The sequence below is a fragment of the Sparus aurata genome, chromosome 21, assembly GCF_900880675.1.
Source record: "Sparus aurata chromosome 21, fSpaAur1.1, whole genome shotgun sequence".
Classification (NCBI taxonomy): Eukaryota; Metazoa; Chordata; class Actinopteri; order Spariformes; family Sparidae; genus Sparus; species Sparus aurata.
Window position 1 is genome coordinate 7,304,292 of NC_044207.1, and position 26,003 is coordinate 7,330,294.

The 26,003-nt window shown below is 40.3% G+C and overlaps 1 protein-coding gene across 1 annotated transcript; it reads right to left on the reverse strand.

Moving 5' to 3' along the window:
- Positions 1-7,614: 7,614 nt before the first annotated feature.
- Positions 7,615-22,098, reverse strand: LOC115572016 (cysteine-rich secretory protein LCCL domain-containing 1-like). Its single transcript, XM_030401758.1, has 15 exons — positions 21,770-22,098; positions 20,782-21,091; positions 15,528-15,646; positions 15,053-15,185; positions 14,487-14,602; positions 13,886-13,986; positions 13,446-13,613; positions 13,298-13,358; positions 12,921-12,987; positions 12,159-12,289; positions 11,763-11,806; positions 11,580-11,652; positions 11,061-11,130; positions 9,827-9,960; positions 7,615-9,510 (listed from the first exon to the last, which is right to left on the reverse strand). Exons 2-15 carry the CDS (start codon positions 21,046-21,048, stop codon positions 9,459-9,461), a joined length of 1,536 nt encoding a protein of 511 aa, XP_030257618.1. The 5' UTR covers positions 21,049-21,091; positions 21,770-22,098; the 3' UTR covers positions 7,615-9,458.
- Between the last annotated feature and the right edge of the window lie 3,905 nt (positions 22,099-26,003).

Below are 26,003 nucleotides of genomic sequence, written 5' to 3' on the forward strand. Positions count from 1 at the left end.
TATACAGTGCCTACCTTGTCCCCATCCCTCGTCTTATTTTAGGGACGTGCCCACTCTACATACAGCAATGCCCAGAACACCCAGTAGTATTTTCATTTATTTCATCTCCCACTTCTCAATCCTTTTTCGCACACACACATACAGTCTCACACAAACTGGATGTTCTTTCGTCACAGGGAATAAACAAAAACAACAAATGAATGAATTTCACAACTATTAAGGTGAACATAGTCTTGTTGTCAGCGTGTGTGCTCAGACTGCCGTAAGCGACAGGAGGGCACCAGGCGAGCGTGGCCAGCAGTCAGACAACTATTTTTGGTACAAGCGGAAAATTTTGATGGGGATTCTATGGCGGTGGGGACCAACAGCGGAGGATCGGGGGCTAAGAAGAAAGTCTGTGAATCTTGTGGGACTGTGGGAAACAGTGACCCTCTGCCACACTCTGCTGGCACTGAAGGTCTGCATGTGGGCTACCAACAAAACAGGAGGAGAGGGAAAGCCAAGCCCATAATTTGAGTTTGGGATCAGTATGTGTGTGTGAGTGTGTTTGGTGGGTAGGAGGTGTGGAGCCCTGGTGAGGCCAAAAATCACCGGCCTCAAAATGCTTTCAAGCTGCAAAAAATAAGTCCTCAAATTTTGCTTTTGTTTGCTCTTTTCGTACAATCTGCAAAAGGCCCAAATCATGATCTTTATGTGGGCTCCTGGAAATGGCACAGACACGACAGACCACTCGTCTTGTATTAAACCCTTCAGAGGTGTAGATAGATGGATAGGGGCATACCGGAATAGGAAGGCAGAGGAAGTCTGTCAGAAAATGAGAAATGAGGAGAGTAGAGCATAAAGTGTATCGATCAAAAAGTTCTGTTTAAATTAACAAGCACCAGTATGACTAAAAATGAAAGGAAAACCTTTCACAGCTCCATCTGTCTAAAGCTTATTCCATCTGTATTTGGTCTGCACAGTTGGACACTATTACGTAAGTGTCAAAGGAAATTACAACAAAATTGAATCACAGCCTGGTGGGTAAATACATCTAGTTTTGTGGAGGAGGGCAGATTTAGAGACCAAGGCAGTTGTAGTTTTAACAGGTCAGAGAGATGCCGAGCAGAAGGCAAAGTTTAAGATGTGCTGATTACCTGCGTTAAACTCAGAGAAGTTACTGTACACAGTCCAACGGCACTGTTTGTTAAGGGAGTTTAGAAACAGTACGGCTGAGTGAGATATCTGTCTCGGATATATTTCTGTCACCTGTCATCACCCACTCACTTTCCAGCAGAGTGGGCAGAGCTCTGGCAGTGATCCTGTTTCCTTCAAGTGCAACCTGTAGGTGCAAAAATAAAAAAACCCTCATTTAACTTAAGTAAGTAAGTAGGTGCTTCAGTCCTCTTAAACAAATGAGAACACTGAAAATATATAAAAACAATCTTATTCCAAAATCATGCAATCTACCAATCAGGAATAAAAACGAATACCTTTAAGTCACATAAGGTTTTTTAGGCAGGATGCATCTTAAGCGTGCCTCTCTCATGGACTGCAGTGATTTAATGATTTTTATGTTAGAATGTTCTGCCATCAATAGATTTCTTACACACCTCTGGGAAAATGAGATCTCTCATCTTGCCCTCCTGCAACCTGATCTGAGGAGATGCAAATCAATCAAAAGTTTTATATTCAGTTAGTCCAGATTTGTCATGTTTGTTCAAATGCAGTGGTTCTGGTAAGAATTTGGGCTGCTGCATTTTTAATGCTGCAAAGTTGAGGGCCAGAGAACTGGACAAATAAATAGATGGGTTGTAACATGATTGTAAAAAAACAAAAAACAAACTAATTGTTATTAACGCTTAGGCAGCACATGTAAAATGTAAAGACAATAAAGCCTATTGAATTGAACTGATGGCTATTCATAGTCCCCAGAGGATAAATCTTAATGACTTTGGTGATTCTTTGCATTTTTCTGTAGTGCTATCAGCACATTCAGGTTATCTGGCTTATACTAATAGCAATAATATGGCTTAATATTTACAGGCTGGATTGACATGACATTTTCGACTGAAATTCATGGTTCCCAAATGGTGTACCCTACTGACTGTGGTGACACCCTGTCTTTTTCTTCTAGCCCCACCAGCAGGTTGACATCTTTTAAGTAAATCCTCATAGGAACTTGCCATGAAATGTGGTGCAGATTGTTAAATTACCACAATCAAGTAAAGTTTAAAACCAAAATAAGGTGGTTAGCACGCTAAAGTTAGCGTGTAGCAGAGCCACTGGCAGGTCTGACTTGCTGAAATCATGACTGTAAGATACTAATGACATTTTACAGTCACATTTCGTAATGACAATAGGAGTAAAATCCTCATACACAGAAGACTGAATAGATTGATCGCTTGTTACTCACAAAACAACATATATCACTGTTCCCAAAACAGTTTGACCGTTGCAGGTTACCAGAAACAGGCGTACTGTAACTTCATTTACTGCTGCAGTTTGGTTAGGTTTTGGCAAGAAAACAACTTGGTTAGGTGTTTGGAAAATGTGTTTAGGTTTGGGATAAAATAAGCAAGCTTCTGTTACATGTAACTTAAGTTACATACATAACTCAAGTGACGTTATGTGCTGAATGTATCCTAACATAACGATATCAACGAGTTACTGTTGACACTTTCCACGTAGGACAGGAACAGCAGTCTCCTACATAAAAGTCATGTCTTTGTTTTACCCAACCATTGACCCCAATCTACCCCCTACTGCCTGTCACACCTTATACTTGTTCACTTGACCTCCTCCTTTGCTGCCATAACAATTACTACGGCCACTAGAGGTCCCTGCATATATATATAAATACAGGTTGTAATAAGCTGCTTGTAGAGTTAACCTACATTTGTGAATTGCTGGCATAAACAGTTATCACATTTTGATCTTAAAATGTCTTTATTTTAGAGTAAACAAGCAATTTGTAGTTTATTAAGCTCATCCCTTTATTGATTAATTCACCCAAATAGAACAAGTTACTGTTCACCAGATGATCCTATGTGGGCAAATGCGCTGACACAAAGATATGATTTTGTGACTTTGACGAGCTTCCAGACCTGTGTTGTGTCATGAGAAAGTGGAGTGAAACAGCCCACAGTTATAAATACACCTCAACCATCAGAAAACCCAGCAATGGGGAGGTAATTGCCGTGTTTCGCCCCCAAAACGCAGCTGCTAACTATGTTAAAATAATAACAATGTCTAAATCCATGAGTAGTGCAGGGCTGAGAGAAGGAAGTGCAACCACACACTCAAACACCAGCTCACACACGCAAACACACACACACACACACACACACACACACACACACACACAGAGTACTTCTCATCCTGTCCGCAGTGATTGTTAGCCCACATGCACGGTGTGTGTCCGCCCAGGAGTTAACCGCCTGAGGAGCAGGCTATAAAGCATGAGAGTGACTGCATGAGTCATATTTAGAAAGTGTCTCACTGCTACGAATTCAGGACACACGCAGAACTACACATTCATCCACGGAGGTGTATTCATACTTGAAAACACACACACACACAAAAACACACACACATGCACACCGGTGTGTGTCAGGCATAGCCAGCTGTGTGTAAATTTCAAACATATCTCAAAAACCCTCATAATTGCTATGTCCATTTGACGTTTCTGTATTTGACTGACCAACATACACAATCAAAAAGGTTTTATTGCTAAAACTGGCAACACAGGAGTGTGTTGTTAGACTTACACAAATACCAGCCATGACTATTTATTCATTTGCTATGAAAAGACTCATACTTTCCCTTACAGCTAAATGTTATGGATTAAGTGTTCAAGGCCTGTAACTAGCATTATTTAAAGAATCATGAGATGACAGTTATGACTTTACGTGCAAAATATAGAACCAGAAAGTAGGGTGATTCAGTTTAGTTTGGTCTGAGAGTGCACACTTTGAAGGCTTTGGCGCTGATGCAGAGGTACTGAAGCATTCGATGTATGCAGTGGCTTGCTGAGAAGTGTGGCTCACAGAAGGGAGAGTATGTCCTCGAACGCTGAGAGGGCGCACTCAAAGATGCCAGGTTACACTGTGCTACGTTCAACACATCAAGGTCAAAGTGCCAAGTTTTCTTTCTTCTCAGGGGGCCCAGAATTCCTAGCAGTGCACCTGGGCCCCTTTGACTACTGCCTTCTCCTCTGTGTTTCTACATCGTTTGAGACCGCTTTTCAATGTGTGTGTTGTGTTAGCTTTTATTATCCACTTCACCATCGTTCGCTGCAAAGCTGTTGTTAGTAGGGCATGATTTCCCACAATAAAAGAAATACATATTTTCCAAAGATTAAGAATGAACATTCATGCTCAAAGCTAGTGCAAAATTGTCCGTGATAAAGATTTTCCAGTGATTATATGGAATCTGATGTGCCAAATTACAAATACAAAACAGATACACAAAGCCTGTAGTAGGTTATTGCCATGCAGGCAGTCTGGACTTAAGTTTTACATGGATCCAGGCCAGAGGTCAGTTAGGAGGGATACATTACAGACATGATATATAATGATTCCAACCAAGCCTGTGACTTTAGGGACGACAAGACACCATAGCCAAGGACAGAAGGAGCGTGCAGCAGTAGAGAAGTGATAGAGAGTCAGGCGAAAATGGCACTCAGAGCTAGAATATTTTCACATCTTAATCGGTAAATTGAGGATATGTTTGAATCAGACCAGACGTGATTGTGAAAAGACAAATAAAAGGTCCCATATTATACTGTTTTTCATCAATTTCACACAGCTGTCAGAGGTCCAACAACACTGTATTTGAAATGTATTGCCCCAAACCCATCCGCATCATCTCTGTCTCCAGTCTGCACATGTTTCCAGACTTTTTACTGTGACAGCCAAGCTCTATCGTAATATTATTAACATTATACTCACTTCAAACTTCTTTTGTTCTGTAGCTGGGACAGAAAATAGGCACTGATGTTGATTTTTACAACCAACAACAGAGCAATTTGCGCGTGTAACTCTGAGCGACGACATTGCGAAACACTGCTATCTCATCGCTGGACACACCGAACTTCGCCTCGGGGATGGACAACCCCCTCTTGGAAATCTCCTATCATCGCGCAGAGGAGGCCAGCCTATGAAAATGACTCCTTTTGTTACGTAACGAACATATTGCTCATTGAATGGGATTGACCAAAAGTAAAAACAACATGAACCTGTGTTCGACTTTTGGAATTTATGCTTACTCTTATGGAAGGCAGAGTGCATCCTTTTTCTAACTTTGGACAAGGCAAGGCTAGAAGTGAAAAATGCTAAGCTAAGCTGACTGTCACCTGACGCCAGCTTCATTTAAAAATATACATAAACTTGTATTTCATGGCAATATAAACTAAACTTTCTGCATTAAAAAGCCTGGAAAACGTTTGTTCTTACATTTTGTTAAAGTGTGTACTTAATTATCCCAAATGTTTCCAACAATGTTCAAACCCAATGATATTTGTCATTTTAGTCATGGTCAACAATATCATTTGGTAGCCTTTTTCTATAACTTCCAGGAAAGGGTAGAGATTGAGGAAGGAAGTCCCTGAACATGACTAAACATTAAGTGAATAACATTCTAAATGTTTTTGCCTAGATCGACAGACATAACACTCAGAGTGGTATTGACCCTGTCTTCTAACGCTCAGAAAGGAAACAAACAGATTTATTTCCTACACTGTCAAACTGCTGTTAGAAGAACACTATTGTAAAACCTTAGCCAGATTGTCAGCCTGGTTGACTAACTAACTAAAAAATATGCTCTTCTGCTGCGATGTACTGCTTAGTGGGTGGCTATTTGTCCAACTGACAGAGTCACTTGTACAAACTGAATTTTATGCTAGTGAAGTGCTGCATGCATGTAATGAACTCTTGGATAAGCCTCTAATTAACTGACATGATGGCTGAATGGCTGTTTTCTGACTGACAGGCTGGCCAACTGAGCAGAGCAGTTCACAGTTATCCTGTGCCAGTGGCCGCCTCTGCAACATGCTCCTGTGAATTTTGACAGCACTGCGATGCTTGCTTTCTTTCTCCAGGAGACCTGGCCCAAACCCAGTTATTATATTTAATCTTGGTTCATAGTCTCATTATGTGATACACATTCAGGGGGAAGGGTCATGTCCACTTCAGATCCATTAGGCAAGTTTAGCCTTTCCTGACCATTATTGACCTTTCTCACTTGTTTTTTTTTTTTTCATGACATTTTTGGGACCTTTGGCTTTAATGCTGTTTCAGATAATGTTCCACCACACCAAAACCCAACTCTCAGTAAAATGTTTACAATTTAGTAACTTGTAGTATATGGTCAAGGGTAAAATTGGTAGAATATTAAGATAAAAAAAACAGCCTTCCTTTGGTTATATGATCTGCTTTTCAGGATCTGACAAACTCTATCAACTTTTTAAAAAAGTTTTGCAAAATAACAGCCAGCATGTTGTTGTTGATGTCCTCTATTAGTGTGTGTGATTCTTCATGGGGTTTAACGGGTGACTGACTTTTCAGCTGACGTCTGACCACATCTGTGCCCCATCCAGATGAAGAAACGGAAATGCATCCTGGGAAGTTGAGAGATTGAGATCAACAGAACACAATGTTGGTCTCTGTGCAGGAGCTGGCAGAGCCAGTAGCCCTGAGCACTTTAGCATCAGTTAACTCTCTTCACCGGGTCTGAACTGAAAAATGAGAGCACTGAAGGAATACATACAAGTGTGGTAATGTGCCTTGAAGTACTGTATTGATTGATCCGAAATGAGGTGACAAATGAAAGATGAGACCTTCTTCTTCTTCTTCTTCTCTTCTTCAGACTTTTTTATTCTTAGAATGCAAAATGTTGTGGATCTTGATTCCAAAATCAGCACTTTGGAACTGAGAGATATTATTTGAGGCATTTGGCTATAGCATTAATATAAATTTGATCTCATGTTGGATTGACAGGATGTGAGTGGCTTATGTGTTCAGTTATTTGGTAAACTGTAATGACATCTACTGTTTTGCCTGGACTGACAACTATTTTGCCCCTGACTTGAAGCATGTGAAGCCAACTGATGGATAAGATCTCCTGCCTGGACCTGAAACAAGCAGTTTTCTCTTCCTCTGCGTTCCCCACAGTTCCTGGAAGCACCCACAGCTTTCTAGAAAGATTGTTTGATCCACAGCTGGCTGTGAGATGTGTTGAAATGTTAATGCAAACATTTCTCGGGCTATCTTGATGCTTGTAGGGACCGATATTAAAATAGTGTGGGCACTCAACCATATGTCAACAAGTGTAATGAACGGAGGAGCAGATTCAAGCCTGGAACTTCAGTTTAGTATCTCATCAGAGCATAATCCTGAACAAGAGAGTATGATTTACTGATTTAATAACAGTGTCTCTTTGATAATTGTTTCTATTTTTACTGTTGTTTCTATTTTGTCTTTTTTACTTTATCGATGGTGATATGAGGTGGCTTCTTTCCTGTGACAAATGTACTTATTGTGAGTTACTTTGGACAAAAGCATCTGCTAAATGCCCTAAATGTAAATGTAAAAGTAATGTTAAATCTAATACAATGAGAAATGACACAAACAACAGTTTTTCATTTTATCTCCAAGTATTTTAATTATAAGTTTGCCATGCACATTCCTGGCCAGCCAGGGTCCATTTATATAAATCTATAAACAAAAGCTGGGAAATGCAGCATAAAATAATACAATATGTTACATACAGGATATTTACAAACATATGAATATACTAATAATGCAAAATTGGTCCTTTTATAAAAAAATTAAGCTTGAATGACGAATATAAGTTTTGCACACAGAATCGGTTGAGCATCTACTGCTTATTTTTTGTTTGACTTCATATGGCTGGCAAGGTGTTAGAAATGTAAATGAAAAAGGCAACAGTAGCAAGCATTTCTTAGCATAGTGTTCAGTATTATTTACAACATTATGTACAAAAATATACAATCTGTCTTGGCTACCTGCATTGTTGCTATATTGCAATTGTTATTCAAAGAAATATCTTATGGAGGGCCAAATCAGATGTAAGAGTAAGTAAAGATGTAAAAAAAATAAATAAAAAAAAAATGGCATGCATAATATAGAATACCAGAAATAATACTACTACATTCATAATTTTAATAATTTGTAGGTTAGTTAGCCTTTACAAAACTAAAATCACCGGGACCAGAATCTAAGGCCACAGGCATATTTAGCAAAAGATCATGCAAAAGGGTATTTTTAAAAACACCTTAGATTCCTGAACTGTGGTTTATGTGTATCCATGTGGACATATAAAACACAACATTTGGGAACTATGAAGTTATGACCTCCATTTGTGCATGCCAATTTTTTTTTATTTTTTTTGTCTAATGATGATCATGAGCCTCAAACAAAAATGGTGGACTACCAGTTTATTTACAAGTTCTCTGTTAGAACTCCTAGATCTAATTCCAAAAATGTATCATCAAGGTTTTGGATCATTCTATTTAAATAGAATAAGTTTAGAAGGCATCATGGATGTAATGTTTAGAACTGGATAATGAACCCAAAGGTAGCCCTTATTCAGTCCAAAAAGAATTTTAGTTTGTAGTGTCTAAATTCATTTCCTGTTTAAATTCACAACATAAAGTGTCGTAATCTACCTTATTTGCAATTTTGTCAACAGTGTATCAGTTTAGAAAAGTATCCTCATCCATAACTCTTATTATTTATTTATTTCATTCTGTTATAAAGTTTTTCAATAAATGTTATCAAGGTTTTTGTAACCTTACTTCATAATTTCGACGTCTAGTTTGGTCCTCCACAGAATATCTAAGGTAACGTTTTGGCAAGTGTGATGGGCAACAAATGCCATGGGAATGTATTTCAGCACAAATGGTTGGACTAAAAAGTGACAATCTTGTTCCCACAAAAGACATATATTTTAGGACTCTGCATCTGGCTGCTCTATTACTTACCAGGTGTAACTCTGAGTAGAGCTGATGCATAATGCTTTGGGAAAACCACTGATGTCACATCTTAACGTTCAAGGTCTGAAAATGTGGGAGGCATTTGGAGTGCTGCTTAATCTTGTGGTGAATATTCAACTTTAATTACTGAAAAACATGATGTCATGTCAGCAAAAGATGCATGGCAGCCCAATGTGATTATTACGGTCAGCTCTAGAAATTTAGAGAAGACGTAAGGCAAAAGAAATCCACTATCTTAGTCGACCAAACATAGTTCACTCAGCTATTAATGGACACTGATTTACTCATGACCACACTTTGAGGGGATGCCAGCAGTTAAGTCATGTTGCACTTTTAATGCAAGAGGCTGTAAAGTTGAAATATGTACTGTAGGAATGAATGTAATTGCAGGTTGTAAGATGACAGTGAGTGGGTTTTCTGGATGTGAAGTGGCCATGTTTGATGGTCCTTTGAGAGGGGTTTTTCAGATGACTGCAAACACTCTGAAGGCTTTTCCACTTGTTGGGTTCAGCAGACTGGAGGTGAAAGAGCAGGGAGAGAACAGAAATGTGATACTGCGTTGTATGTGCTGTTTCTTACAGCAAGTACACAGATGTATTTTAATATTGACTAGTCACAGAACTTTGCTCATCACACTGAGGTAATAGATACGATTAGAATTTGAACTGAAACCAAAGTCCAACTTGATATCAAAGAAAATGCATATCAATAAAAAAAAAATTATTTGTTCACTTAATAGCTCCAGTATCTGACATTCGAGAAATTAGCCTAGTAGATATATATGTATATATGTTTTTATCATATAAGCAGTCTTTGTTCTTTTAACCATACCTCTCTGAGGTGATGCCATTCTGGTAGCTGCCACTGTACTGGTTCCTTTTGTCCACAGGCATCACATCGAGGTAGCCTCCTGACTCATTCTGGATCACTCCAGCATGAATAGCTGCTCGGCAGATACTGGATTTCTGGAAGAAAAAAAAAAACAGGCCAATTTCGTGTTAACATTGTTAACTTGAAATCCTAGGAAGAATCTCCTGTGTTAAAGTCAGAGTGAGACAGGGCAATTGAGAGCCGAAAGTATGGTTACACTTTTCAAAACTAGAGGCAGACAACACTTATCTTGATGATGAAAAATGCAAAGCTGTTCAGGGCAACATCTAAAAGCTGTTTGATAGCATGGAAGCCAGTCACCCTGCAGCAGTAGCAGCCAATGTTAGCAATACCTGCATCAAAGAAGCTGAAGCCTCCACTGACAAAGAAACATCAAGTGAGGGATCCACAACTTCACCAACATATTCAGGCAATTAATTAGTTCAAAAAGTCAATAAAGGACATAACTTGTCTTTTTTGGCCACTGACTGCATTTGAAAACCCTCATCAACATATCAGTTAGTTTGATAAAACAGTATGTGAGATTTGTTTAGTATGTCTAAACTATAAAAATGAGGCCCAGTTTATGAAAGACGGTGATGTTCTGTACTGTTTCCTAAATACAAGGTACCAGTATGGGTTCAAATATGAATGGTATCTAACCCTAGCCGTGACATGATAAACAGATGAAGATGATGTCTTTTTGAAAATGGGTTGTTATATCATATGTGTTTAAGCATAATGGTGCAAATACAAGTTGAATCCCCAAACCATTTTTGTAAAGAAGTAAGAACCCTTTTAACAGCAGAAATTTTGAAATGCTGCAGCTGAATAGGCAAAGGTCTTTATAACAATCTTAATAAAGGCTAAAATCTATTTTTCTATACTTCAATCTATGGTCCTGGCATAATGCATGCTGGCTCACTAGTATGAACAGAGACATAATTAACATTATTAGTTATAGCGCCATAACAAGTCAGAATTTCTGCCGTGAAAATGGTCCATGGTGGCTAATGAGATTGTTTAAAATCTCAGTTACTGTGCACGCAGCATTGATGGTATGGCCTACTTGAGCACCTAAATGTAAGTAGGCCTGTATTTTACTAGCTATACTGGTTAAGATAAAGTGTCTGATGTGAAAAGGGTCAATATTTTCCAATGGAATCAATGACATGTTTATGGTGCAAGAACTTACATCAGCGTAGTATTTTGTCCCAATGACTCGGGTTTGACTGTCATGTAGACAGTTCCTGGGACAGTACAACCTGAAGAAAAAGCCGGAGAAAGATTTAGGTCACTGAATATTTCACTTTATATACTAGAACTCCAGAATGTTCTTGTTGTCTCAGAGGCCAAGAGGCTGAAATAATTTCATGGTTTGGCTAAAACTGTTTAGGTAGAATTAAAGAGCCAACGGTTGTAAGATTGTAAATACAAGAAAAAGTATACAGACAGCAAATAATAATCTAAATATCAATTTTCCATCATTGACAGTGTGGAAAGGTGAGGAGGGTATCTAATAGTGTTTTGGCTTGCTCTGGCTGTAGGCTAGTGTTGCTACATTACTTTGAATTTAGAAGGTCACATGCCAAATCTTCTATGACTTAGAATGACAGTGGTTCAAATCGTTGAGGTTTAACTCAAACAGTGAGATGATTTTACTCTACACTAAAGCTCCAGCTGTCCATCGTGACTCCATTCAAAGCAGTGTTACCTGGGACAGTGTCGAACAGGTTTCTTGAAAGGGCAGAAAAGTGCAACGGTGGTATCACATCTGACTGCTTTAACTGGGAGAGAAAAAAGATACACAAAGAAAAAATGTGTTGCTCTACACAAACAACATGTTACTGTTTAAGTATCCTAAAAGTAAAAAACAGACAAACTGCATGTTCCTTACCAGGCACTGACTCTACTTTGTAAGAATTTGCACTCCTGTTTTTCCTGTGAATTAAAAAAAAATTGAATGAAGTTGTGTTTTTTTGTTGTCTACATAGCCATGCACCATGAACAGCCCCTATATGTAGAGACAAAATACATCTACAATAATAGATTATTTACAACATCATATACGTAAATACACAGGAACAATAGACCTTTTATGATGTTGGTCATTATTTTTCGCTTTATATATACAACTTATTTCTTCACCTACTTTGTGCAGCTTTGGTGTAACTGTGGTGTTACTTGTATTCCTTCTATGTGTACATAGCAGACCAACAAGGCTGAGTTTGATTCTGTATCAAACTCAACACTCAAAACTAAACGAAACTAAATAATACAGACTGATTCATACCCAAGTGACTGAATACCATTCTTGTATGACTTAGTGAATTGTTGTTTTCTGCCCAGTCTGGTCACATCCAGCCATCCTCCATCATTGTCGATGACACCAGAGTGTAACGCGGCTCCACACACACTGGATTGCTGCAGTACAACACCGAGACAAGTTAAAGAAGCTGCGAGGAACATTATTTTTTTGTTGATTGTGGCGCCCCCTGTGGACAAAAGCTGTATGAGCACCAACACCTTGTGTCTAAAGAACTTGATCTGGCTAGTGCATGCATTTGTTTTTTAAGCAAGTGAAAGACACCCTTAAATCTTATTTAAAGGATTTTTTTCTGTTTGCAGGATGCATGGGGATTGCTTATATTCTTGGCTTTGTGAGATTAATAACAGTAATATGACGATGGTGAAACAAAGTAAACATTGTTTTAGTGCCACGCCACCATACTCTTTAATTCATCCTCAGCACTCCATGATGAAAACATTTGTTCGAATGTTATGACTTATCCAATTATAAAACAGCTCTAATAACTATACAGAAATAACAAGTCTTCCTGTTGATGGTCTTGTTTGCCTATGTAGGTCATATAGAGGCATCTGTTTAAACTGAAATGATGTCAAGCCAGATAAAAGTTCCTTTTACAATTACATTTTCTCTGGTGGTAACTAGAGTCTATGCTCTATGCCCTCATTACTTCAGAATTTTTAAATAAATTATACCATACAATAAAATAAATAAATAAATAAATAACAATTATTGGTGATCAATTACCATGTCATAATATCCAGTCCCAACTACTTTTCCAGGGCTGTCAAGGCAGCCAGGTGGACATTCATATCTGTGGATAGAAACAGTAGTAAAGTGAACAACATCATGGCACCAGTGCCTTTAAAATGAAACATAATATATATGCAACAACAATATATGTTTTAACTTCAAATTAATAATCTACTTTACTTTTCAAGTAAAGTCACTTGGTCACATTTTACAGTGCACCTTGATTGTGACATCAGAGGAAAATGCTTGCCATGTGAATTTGTCTACATTGTCCTGACATAGGTATAATACAATGTTTTTGCGTCAAATTGTCCCAAAACATTTTATATATATGACATGAATCTTTTATTGCCCTATTCTTTAGCATTTACCTGTTACAGGTCGTTCCCTTGCACCGGTCTCTCAGCTTAGTCTCACAGTCGACCTGTTGGCCTAAAAACACAAACAAACACACGCTTTTCATAACCTGATTTTAATAATAGCACTAAAGTATACTCTAGAAATTGGAGCAGTCCTTACACATCTGCTCTGTGCTGACAACCTGGTTCCTCTCCAGGTTGTCATTGGGCGAGGGATTTGGTGTCTGGGCCCTGGGTTGGGGCTCCCTGTCCCTTACTGGTTCGGGTTCGGGTTCGATGTAGTTAGTCTCCTCAAGCTCAGGAGCAGGACGCCTGTCAACACCCCCATCTGCAAACATGGATATCAAACTGTCACTGTATTGTTTCACTATATGTCATAATCTTCCAACAATGATAAAAGTCATACTTCCTCAGTGGGCATAAAAAACAATATTGCAATTACAAAATCATGGCAGGAGAGAGAGGGAAAATACATTATGCCATGGTGTGGAGGAATGTTGGGAACTATTTTTTTAAACAGATTTGACCACTTTGTGCAGTTAGAAATGTATGACAGGAGATAAAACATGACAGAAAACCCCAATTCTGTTCCAAACCCACCTTTGTAGCAGAGATTGTCCCTGCAGCCTCCACCGTAGCTAGCTGGACAGGCAGAACAGGGAGCTCCATATTTGTATGGAGCATGACCCCACCAGTTACCCCTGAAAAAAATAAACATTTATGAGATGGATTGTGTCAGGTTTAAAAAGACAAAAAAAAAAAAGTTTTAAAATAAATAATGTTTAAGGTTTGTGCAGACACTGTAGCTTATTTGAGTGTTGTTACAGTACTTCCATTATCATGTTTGTGTCACTGCATTCATTGTTGGCAGGTCTCTGCACCAGTGTTACCAAGACAAAACCCTGACCCAGATTTATCTGATTTTCAAACTTTCTCTTCAGCTCCAACTGTGGCTGACTCATCACTTGAGGACATTCACACAGTTCCCCCCCAAGCAACAAAAGGCTTTATACAATTTCTCCCACACAGGCTGTAGTACATCTGTAAACAGACTCTGGTGTGTGATCATGTCTTGTACTTTGTCTGGTTTGCCTCTTTTCAAAAACACACAATTATCAACATATACAAAATAACTGATTCTGAGATTTTACCTTTGAGTTGTATTATATGAAATATCACATGGAAACAAGCATAAACATACGGTGGAGAGTAGTTGCAGACCAGATAGACAGCTTTAGCCCAGATCATTCCCCACACGTTCATGTTGTAACACACGTTGATGGCACAGCCGATACGATTGCTGGTCGCCCAAACCAACTGAAAATGACACAGACACACACACACACACACACACACACACACACACACACACACACACACACACACACAAAGTAAAGCATTCAGTGGTAGATTTGTTGGCTTGAAGCTTTCAAAAGGCAGCGTGCAGCACAGCATGATTTGACAGAGTGACAATAATTTAAAACTGTTGTTACCTGGATTACCTTTGTTTTTATCAAACTGATCTGATAGAGGAAATAACTCACATATCCACAATGCCAATTAACACCATACATACACACAGGTGTTTTACTATTGGGTCCCTTTATACAGGTCTAATCAGCCAGACTGACTATAAACACCTGTGAGAGTACCATTCCATAACATTTCAAATGTTCCATTTTAAAAAAAGCTCTTAGAAAAAAAGATCCTTATATGATACAATGCAGACTTTAACCCTTTAAGACATGGATAAGGAAAGGGCCTTACCTGAGTGTAGTGAGTACAAACAGGTCCTGAACATCTGAATGGGCAGTGAGGGTTACACTCCTGGGAGTATGGATAGCTGTAGTACCTCACCTCATCATACCAGGCCTGGACATGGTAGGTAGGGGGGCGGTCCCTGAAGTCAGAGCAGAGATATTATACTGTATCCTTTAATTTGATCACCAAAAAAACAAACAAAACAAACAAACATTAAGAATAAATATATTGAATACATTCATATCTCTAAATTAACCTAATTTGTTGCTAATGTCTACACACTGTATATGTACAACTATAACTTGGGCTGTGTCAAATGTAAATAAAACCAGAATGCCGACGGTTCTGTGAAGTGTTTCCGAGCCCATGTCGTATTATACTTTAGAGAAACCTGTTTCAAAAAATGGAGAGAATTCCACAACTTTCCCAGTCTTATGTTTACCCCGTAACAAGTTCCCACCACTTCACTGCACATACACACCTGCCCCAGTGCGCTCCAAGGTTTTGGCCTATCTGCGTCAACATGTGGCTCGGTCCATGTTCCCATCGGCAGGAATATGCCCAGTGCTCCGCGCTCCTCTCTAACTCGTAATCCCATACCTGGGGAGCACACACAGACACACACACACACACACACACACACACACACACACACACACACACACACACACACACACACACACACCAGTTCTTGGTTAAAAAGTTAATTGTCTCTGGAAAGATCAACTCAGAAGGTCACCTGTGGTGGTCAGCCACGGCAAGGAGCTAATACTTTTTTCAGCTGGCAGCTAAAGCATTTGGTTAAGTAATAGGTAATAGCCTATTAGAGTTTTCTCTTGGGCTCCAGGTTAAACTCAATGAGTCCAGAGCAGCTTTGCCTCCAACAGATGTTTGCAGACCTGGAACTCTACTCTGGATCACCCTCGTGCATGAAGGGGGCTAAGTGGCCACTTACTGTAGTTGCGGCTTTAATTGATACACATTACATTTTTCACGTATCCCCTCATGCTCTTGGAGGTAACTAAACTACCATAAATTCCAAACTACTCAGAAAGAAACCTTACATGCTCGAGGCAAGGTGAGCCTGAAAGATGAACCTGCTCTCTACTTTAAAGCACAGTGGCTGCCTGTGCGCATGCCTCTCGTAAATTTAACACAGTATAGTCAAAACTAGGCCTCTCCTATTAAACACACACATTCCCACTCTTACACACAGACACATACATGAGAGAGAGGGGAAACAGAGAAGTATCACCACCACCACACCGACTTGCAGCTTTGTGCTACTATTCAATGTGGTTGTTTCATAGCTTGTTTCCAGTAAGTTTTGGTTTCATAAAACAAGCTGAGAGAGAAAAAGCTGATAAAGAAAAAAAGAAAAGAAAAAAGAAATAGGGAGCCTCTGTCTGGAGGCTTGATGCCATCTTTACTGTAAAACCTCGACAAACTCAATTTAACTCAAAATACCTGAAAACCACTCACACACTTGTTGTTGTGGACGAAGCAGGGAATAATACCATAGATCTGAACAATTGAAATGTTGTGCCAAAGTTAATGTACTGGGTAATAATTAACGTTGTTGGGGAGGTAGAAGAATAGGTGCAGTATGCTCTGCCGTTGGCCCACAGTTATAACGTCATAACTAACGGGATAATGCTTAAGTGTGGAGTTGAAACTACTCTGATTGACCGCCATAATGTGTTCCATATGTCTGCAAAGGCTAACACACTGTGCACACTGTTGCCAATTCACTGTGGTGCTGGTTTCTGTTTAGGCCTGATTGGAGAAGGGATATTTTGACTCTTTGCTTCTTTGGCCACAATCCAGCTGTGGCTGAGATACCAGCCAGCACTGAGGAGATTTTTCTGCTCTAACCTCCTCACGTGGTTCCCGAGTGATACTGTATTTCTTTGTTAGGTAGTCTTCTTATTATTCAAGTGTTGGTGATTTTATCTTTTTTGAACTTGAGTTAAAGCTTAACTATATGAGATTTCGAAGCATTTACATAGCAGCAAACAAGTATTTGCAATGTAAAGTTACGGTGGAGTGTTGGCATCCTGAGCAAATAAATAATGTCACACTCCTGCAGGGTGTTTTGTAATCCAAGCTTCTTTGAGCTTTGTTTTCATAGATATTCGAGCCGCATGCGCATATTATTGCAAGAGGCAATTTTGGAGTAAGCTAGCTGATTGTTAAGTCTCATTTCCTGGTTGTCAAAATCCGAAAGCCAGGCACCAAAGTTACCTTTGAGGGCCCCGACAAGCCGGGCACACCAGTGTCAGGCCTGTCATTGGGCTTCTGTGGCCCTGGTTGTTGCGGTGTGTCCCACACAGTCGGCACGAGTTGGCCCTTGTGTGAGGCTTTTTGGCCGATTGAGCTTGTAGAATTGTGCCATCTCCTCTCTGATTGGCTTCCGCATGAAGGTGAACCAGTGCAGAAAGCCCCATACATTATCCAAAACAAACGTAACAGTATCTATGGCTTTAAACGTCTTCCGAACCATATTTAGCATACTTTTTTAATGTAATATGAAAACGTCATGTTGAAAACGCAAGTTGGGGATACAGGTTGTGACTCACACGCACTAACATGCATGCCCAGTTGGCCTGACTACCAAAAAAAAAAAAAAAAGGGTGATAGAAGATTAGATTACAACACACAGAAAGTAAGTGTGACATCATTCTCTGTTCAGGACGCCATCGATGTATATCAAAAATTGTTGTTTGGTGCTATGTTTAACATCTCATATGTTTTACCCTGAAAGATCATAATAATCATAATCTCAAACAACAGAGACTATTTCTAACGGATTATCAGTGTGTTTCTGTCGCTTGTCTTGTATCAGCTTCGCATGTCTCTTTAAATAATACCAGCAGATCCACAGCAGATACTGATGATCCCTGACAGTTCATTATTCTCTCCATGTACTTTGTTATTCTTCACCCTCAATTATCCAGCAGAGAGGAACATGGACTGCCCGCCAGTCTTTGGAGAAAGGTCATGGTAACAACTACCAATCTCATTTTGCATTCCAAAGAGCATTAAGTTCCCAAAATACAGGGCTGTTTCCAGCCATCTGCCAGGACCACCTCTGCTACAGAGCTAAGTGCAAGATGGGCAGTCTTACAGCGGTAGATTTAGGGTCAATGCTCGAGGTAGCTCAAAAAAATATTGAGGAAGAAAACAAGAAGCCATCCTTTGCTTTTGGAATTCAAAGTATCCAAAATTCTCCACGTCAATGGTTGTAATTCAACCTACTGTATAGAAAAGTGTTGTGATTATGGGAACCTGTACAGAGGTTTCTTTTTCCCAGAAAAGTCTGCTGGGCAGGAATTGACGTGCTTTAGATTAACGGACGCAACAGTGCTTTAAAGGCATTTGCTGAATGGCTTTTGCATGGAATTAAGAAGTCAGACTGCAATGAAAGTGCAACCCCTTTGGACTCTAAATCCTGCAATCTGAAAACCAAATACTACCTTCATCAGCCCCCAGCCTTACCACATCATTATCATCAGTAATAGTATCCCTTGCTAAAGAAACACTGGATTAGTATACATAACATACATTTACATTACCGTGGCCCGCACTTCAAACGGCAAGGCTCGACATGTTTGAAATAGATTCACTGCTGCGGCACCCAAAATGAGATGCGTGGAGGATCAAATAAAAGATAACATCGTCCCTCGGCCAGGGTTTGAGTGAACTGCGATGGATGGGGAGAGTGGAGGCCAAGGGGAGAGAGTGGAGAAGGGTGAAGAAAAGCCTGTGGGGAAGTTTGTGAGGCTGAAGATCAAGAAAGCAAAAAGAGCAAGGCTGGGAGAAAGAGAGTCAGCAGGAGGAGAAATGGACTGATAGAGTAATGAGACGCAGGGAAGGAAGGGGACGAGGGGGGGCAGGATGGTTGAGGTAGAGTGGAGGACAACACTGCGGGGGTGAAAGCTGGATGTGAGCCAGGGTCAGTGAGGGCGGGCAAGCAGGAGGCAGGAGCTAGACCCAAACAGATGGTGGCTTTGGCTTGCGGATTTCAATGTCTCTGTCTTGAGTTACCTACTAGACTGTCTCTATCTGACAGAACTACACTGAAAGAGTCAGGAAAGTCGTGTCCCCTGAGAAAAACTTACTATCTACTATAGTGGCAAACCTGATTTGGCATATTGGATAGCATGTCAAACTTTCCATTCTACCATGGGATCGATGCAAGTTAACTGACACACCTGATGGTTTGTTACACAGAACCATCTGGACAGTCATCCTAAGACACTGTTTAAAAAAACCACTCGATAGGTGATTGGACAAATCATCGGTCTATTACTGTCTATCACAGGCTAACTTTAACCAATCAGATCAGTATGAGGGCGCTACTGGCAGGGCCTGTTGGTAACGCAGACTCTTGCCGAAGTCAGTCAGGAGTATCACATCTTTTCCAGGGTTTGGCCGACAGTGTCAATCGTCTGCCCCGACAGCTGACAGTCACTGACTTATGGGCCCTGTAACATCATTACATCATAACTTAAAAGTTCCCCACCATAGAGCACAAAAAAGTACTGTGCCCCCTCAGAGCTGCCGTAAGGCAGGAGATGTTGACGTTTGTGGGGTGTGGGAGAGAAATGAAAAGAAGTTTGTTACGACTCACTGCACTAACATAACGTTCTCCATGTCCTCTTTATTATTATTTTTTATTAAACCTGCCCCGTGCGGCTAACCCACGATGCTCGGTTACATCGGCGCTGAGAGGTTATCTTTTCTGCGGGCTACTGTTAGCGCGTTTCCTTTAACCCTGCTGTTGTTATTTGTCGTTTCTTAGCTTAGTTGTCTTCGTATAGCTAGCTGTTTAACTTTATTTCAAGTTTCTGTGGCTGAGCAAAGGTCAGTTACAGACATGTGGTGCCGAGAAGAAGACCTTTTTAAACCCAGCACGGGGATGTTTGTTCGATTCTCGCCAGGCAGGGATGTAAGAGATGATCTGACCCCCTTCTCAGGTGGCAGTTTTCTCTGCTGGGTGACACAGTTGGAGGTTACCATCAGAGTTACTGTAGTAGACAACAGTGACTACAGTGATGTGCCAGTGAATACCTTAAATACAGAAAGTCATAGCCACACACACACCCCCAAAACAAAGATTACATACTCAATATTACAATAGCTCTTATAGGACACTGATTGGTCCAAACCACTATGGTAAGAAGTGAATAGCTTAAAGCCTGGCAAGATTGTTTTACAAGATCGAATGATCATGTGAAACCCACGGACCAGCTACCTCACACTGTGAGACAAAAGCAGCTTCTCAATTTAGCTCAGTGAACATTGATTTAGTCGTCATTTTATTTTTATTCAAAAAGTATGATCCCATTTTACATGTGCAAAAATTGGCTTTTAGGATGTAGACTAACTGATGTTTTCGGCAAATGCCTTATCGGGTAACACTGTTCTGTAAACGTCAAAAAAAGAGTTGATGAAGGTTCTCGGTCATCCAGATCAGGGTAATTCTAAGGGCTGTATAGTAGGCAACTGGACTTGTTTCAGTTTCTTAAAGACGTCTCAAGAAACAGATGGCTAGGACATAGCACTTACACTTAATAGGACGCACTTAGACTTTGTAGAAAGAGCTTTATCCATGTAACTAATACAAATACTGTTTTTAATTACAAAAATTGTTTTCAGGTTGAAGTCTTAAGGTTGAATGATAAGATGTATACAAGTGTTATGTGACCGACAGCTGTGTCCTCAGCACTCACCATGTACTCCATGTTGGAGGCAGGAGGGTGGACCTGACCCCGCAGCTTGTTGTGCAAGTCCAGGATGAGGTGCATGTCTCCCTCGCTGATGGCCCTCTTCCCTCTAGACCTGGCCCTCCACCACTCCTCATCCTTGTCCGAGTACTTGTCCAGGATGGACTCGAGTTTTGTGGAGTTGGTGAGGACCATGGCCAGGACCGTCTGGGTCAAACACAGGAACAAGCTTGCTGCTCTAACCCAGCCCGGTAAAGGAAGGGACCTCTCCATGACGGGGTGATACTGCTGCTGAATGAAGAAGAATGTCTCTTGTCTGCAAAAGGGAGTGCGCATGTTTGAGCAGAAAAGGAAGAGTTTCAGTCAATCAGAGTGTAAACTCGCACTACATGTGAACCATCTGTTTGCAGCTGTTTAATATGTGACGTTGTACCAAAGCACAGCTCATTATGAGGACATTATTTAACACTTTTCAAAATGAAAACGTCTTGGCAAGTTTACCCACACTACAGCATCTTTCTAAAGAACCCCAAAGACACCCTGAATCTGTCTTCTGTCTCTGCTTAATAATACTGTAATTATGGTGGGACTTCACTTCTAGCAGTAAGGCTGAGCAGTCAGAGTGCATCTGCAGGTCACTGCATCACTCTGCACAGTGAGACCAGTGTAAACTGACTTCTCACTGACTTCTTATGCTACAGAGCAGGAGATTTAGTGCACATGTGTGAGTCACTGTACTGTATGTGCTAACATGCACTGCAGGGAGACTTGCAAAGTTTTAATTAAGGTTATAAAGATGAATTTCTATCGTGGTTGACGTTTTCATGTAATGATCCCTTCAAGAACTACATTACTCCTGTGAGATAATTTAACACAACTACAACATGCTCAACAAGTTCCATAATAAAGATCAGAATCATTTACATTTTAAAGAAATAGGCACAGATTCTAAAGACACTGCGTTTTATTGAATAGTAATATACAGTGAGTTTACCTTTAACTGCCGTCAAACTGATCAAAGTATCTCCAAGGTGTAATATTCCAGTTGCCAGTGCGCCTTGGGACTACTGGAGAGTGACGATTATCCAATCCAATGAACCTTTAATTCCATCCATCACACTGAATGAGCGCAGACAGTCGGTTCTCTTTCAGACAGGCAGACACACACACAGAGGGAGGGAGAGATCAGAAATGTCTATAGGTACCTGCTGAATTCCTCAGGTCTCTCAGTGCGCTGCTGTCTGCATGGGAGCGCGGCTCATTTTGCGCTTATATGCCAAATTTGCGCTTAGCAACGCGCAACGCAGAGGACCACGCCCACACAACCCCCCCTGATCCCCCCCCCCAATCGGCACACGCGCACACACGCGCGCGCGCTCCAAGGTTGATGTGTTTGAGGAGGCAGCTGATCGGACAAGAAGTGACGTGAGAGCAAACTTGTGGATGTTGTGACAGCAGCCCACTCGTGTTACAAATATTGCACGCTTTTTTTCCTCAAATATTTTGCTTGACAGGATGACAGGATCACACCAGTCACTGGCATCCGAAAATAGGCTGAACGCTTATGATCCAGTGTATAAATCTGAGGAATTATAAGGCCATTTAAGCCCCCCAGATGAAAATACCTAAGCATTGCTGTGGATTAAGTACAGATTTTGTGTCAAATGTATCACCAGCAATGACTAGGTTAACAAAGTAATCTTAAATAATACCTGAGTAAACGTAAAGATATCTAGTTCAATTATTATTTGGTACAAGTGAAGCTCACCTGTGTTAACAGAACTTGAGTAAAAGTCTTCAAGTATCTGATACTAAATGTACTTCAGTATCAAAAGTTATTTTCTGGCCGTTGCACTTAAGTAGGCTATCAAATGTACAAGTAATATTATAGTTACATGTATGTATATACAGTATACTATGATTCGACTGATTACCAGCCTCATCAATAACGGATTCCGATATTGAGCATTATCCAGAAATCTGCAGAAGTTATAGTGTTTTAAAAAAAAATCTTACTGTGGTTAAATAGATTGATTTACACACACACACACACACACACACACACACATATAGACAGACAATGCACTGCTTTGGCCACAGGATTCTGTGAAGTAACTAGTAACAAAAGTTATCAAGTGGAGTTAGCGGATTAAGATGTAGAATACATACCTTAAGATATAGTGGAGAAAAAACTGTCAAGAAGGAAACAGTAACAAGTACCTCAAAATTGTGCACATAGTTACATAACATCACTGATCACTAGTATAAGGATCTATTATAGTATCACTTTACAGTACGTATTCTCCATGAACACAGTTTGCAGTCATATCTGTACTGGGCATGGTAGAAAATAGTTACTATATTTTATATAATATCGTAATAATTAATACTTCTCTTCCAAATGCATACACTGCTGATTTCTTTTGTTGGGGGCTGAGCCTGTCTGAGATCACATCAGGCCTTTTGCTGTGTGTGAGAATGGCAGCGGCAGGAGCAGCAGGGTGGCCAATGTTTCCCTGCAACACAACCACAAAGCAGTGATTCATCTGCCTTTCATACACCCAACATTTGTCAAGGTTTGTGGGCTAAGTGTATGTGTGTGTGTGTGTGTGTGTGTGTAATCTCTCCCCTCTCTCTCTCTCTCTCTCTCTCTCTCTCGCTGCTTCCTCCACTCCGACATGCTTTTTTGTGAAACCCCATCGGCACAAAGAGGACTGTTTCTGTCACAATTTTAATGCAGGTACAAAGACAAAGCAAGATGAGAGCAAATGTGTGAAAAACTGCAAATACATGCAAAAATGATTATAATGACAGTGAGATCCCAGTTCGCGGTATGACATGACCAGCACCACAAATATCACATTTCAACCACTGATTTACCAAAAGGATCAGTAGCTCTTGCTTTCATTTAGGTACTTGCAAATATACAGTAACTGCTCAAAAAGAAACTCTCTATTAGTGCTTAGTGCTTAATATGACAAGATGAATGTTCTGCAAGATTTTGTTCTTCTTCTCCTTCCTCTATTAGTTTTTCTTCTTCTCCTTCTTCTCCATGTCTATCTTCTTTTTTCCTTCTTCTTCTGTTTCCTTCTCCAGCTTCTCCTCCTCCCTCTCCTTCTTGTCCTCCTTTTTTCATCTTCTCCTAATAATAATAATAATAATAATAATAATAAAAGGAAGAAGAAGAAGAAGAAGAATGGCCAGGAAAGTATTATAGACAGTCACCTGTTTTAATCCTTAGTTAGTTTGCTTAAACATCAGGTGATTTAAAACGATTATTAAAGATTACTGCATTCACCTAAATGCCAGGTAGCATTTATATGCTTTGGTGATAACATGGACTGATTCATGGATTGTTTCAACATCAGGGACAGTGGCTCCACAATACTTTCCTTGTGTCTTTCGAGAGCATCTGCTGCCCCCTCATGGATAAAGAAGAGATTTCAGTCAAAAACAAACCTCAGCAAGCCATCTAGCCACTAGTTGGGTCGGTCACCTTGTAATGTTAAATGAGTGAAACACAAGACAAAGTTTTTCTAAACGTCTGATACATAGAGTACTATCTAGCTGTTGATTACCTTTGCTTGTGCTTCCTCCCAGGTGGCCCTAATTGGGTGGATGGGTGGACCTATAAAAAGGAAGCAATGTGACGTGGCCTCTCTCTCTGACTTCTCCTGCTGCCAGCCTGAGCTGCAACTTGAGTTTTGCTATCTGATCTAAAATGTGTCAGTTTTGTGTCCTTAATTTATGCAGTGTTTGGTGAGGTAGCCCCTGTTTTTCGCGGCTTTGTTTTTTAGTTGTAGTTTGGGTGGTCCTAGGTTAGAGGGGGGAGCCCGGGTCCTACGACCCTTTGTGGGTTGGCCTGGGTGTCTCCCCTTCCTTTTGTTTCTTTCTTGCCGGCTCACCAAGCCCTTTTGGTTACTAAATGTCTTCCTTGTTCAATAAATGGACTGTTTATTGTGACCTGGATGTCTACTTGATTATGTTGGGCCCTCTGGGGACGAGCTACGTTCGAGGGTCGTAACACCCTTCTGAAAAGGTTAGACAATATCCAATACCAGGCTTTGAGACTTTGCTCAGGTGTTATTACAACAACCCCAACATCAGCCCTACAAGTGGAAATGGGAGAAATGCCACTGGAGTTAATTAGAACACAGCTATTGTTAAATTACTGAGTTGATTTAAAAGGACTTAGTGAAGATCATCCAACACAAAATATACTGAAACAATGTTGGGAAAAGGAGAGAGGAGAAACAAAAAGTTTTGGATGGATAATTGAGCAGAAAGCAAAATAACCAGAAGTAAATGAAATAAATATTTGTCCAACGGTACCACTCTCAGTAACACATCCATGGATTCTTCCTCAACCTATTGTAGATCTCACATTGCTTGACAAAAGAACAAAGATTAGGAATGTATTTTACACAAACAAGTAACAAAGAGAGAATGCAACGTACTTTACCTTCAGCCTCCAGTCAGTCCCATCACCTCAGCATCATCCACACATCTTGAAATGAGTTGTAGAGATTTTAGAAACAAGTTTAAAGGTATGGATACGCCACCGTTTCGGCCCATTTACTTATTTTCCACCTCCCCTAGAGTTAAACAATTGAGTTCATCCAGCCGTTGTCTCAGTCTGACGATAGTGTTTTTAGCTTCAGATATGATAACCTGAAGTTAAAAACACTACCGTCAGACTGAGACAACGGCTGGATGAACTGAGGAAAGGTAAAACTTAATTGTTCAACTCTAGGGGAGGTGGAAAATAAGTAAATTGGCCAAAACGGTGGCGTATCCCATTTAACAAAAATATACTCTCCAGATCTCAGTCTTCTTCATAAGACAAAGGTCCTTGAAAATTCACCAAGACACAACAGTTGTGCCAGATCTGGCTGACAGTGCCCATCAGAGTGAGAGGTACAGGTGAGACCCAGATGTGGATGTGGACTTAATTCAACCTATTACCCTTTCGACCACTATCCTGAGACTTGCTATGGCTTGTGTCTTCTCTGTGTCCTCTCTTTTGAATTGGGCTGAACGCTTGAAGGGTGGGATGATGAGCTTTGCCCCAACACCAGAAAGGAGATCTTCAATGACAAATCCTTTGTCGGCCATCACTTCATCACCTGACTCAAGTAAGGGAAGGATTCCACTGATCTTTGTTATCTCTTTGTCGGAGATGCTTCCAGTGACCAGCGGCAAGAAGAATGTCACCAAACCATTAGGAG

Coding starts and splice junctions, on each gene's coding strand:
- LOC115572016 (XM_030401758.1), bottom strand. CDS start 21,048: ATGGAGAGGTCCCTTCCTTTACCGGGCTGGGTTAGAGCAGCAAGCTTG. Junction 14,603..15,052: donor TTTGTACTCACTACACTCAG/GTAAGGCCCTTT, acceptor TGTCATTTTCAG/TTGGTTTGGGCGACCAGCAA. Junction 13,359..13,445: donor TGTCAGCACAGAGCAGATGT/GTAAGGACTGCT, acceptor TTGTGTTTTTAG/GCCAACAGGTCGACTGTGAG.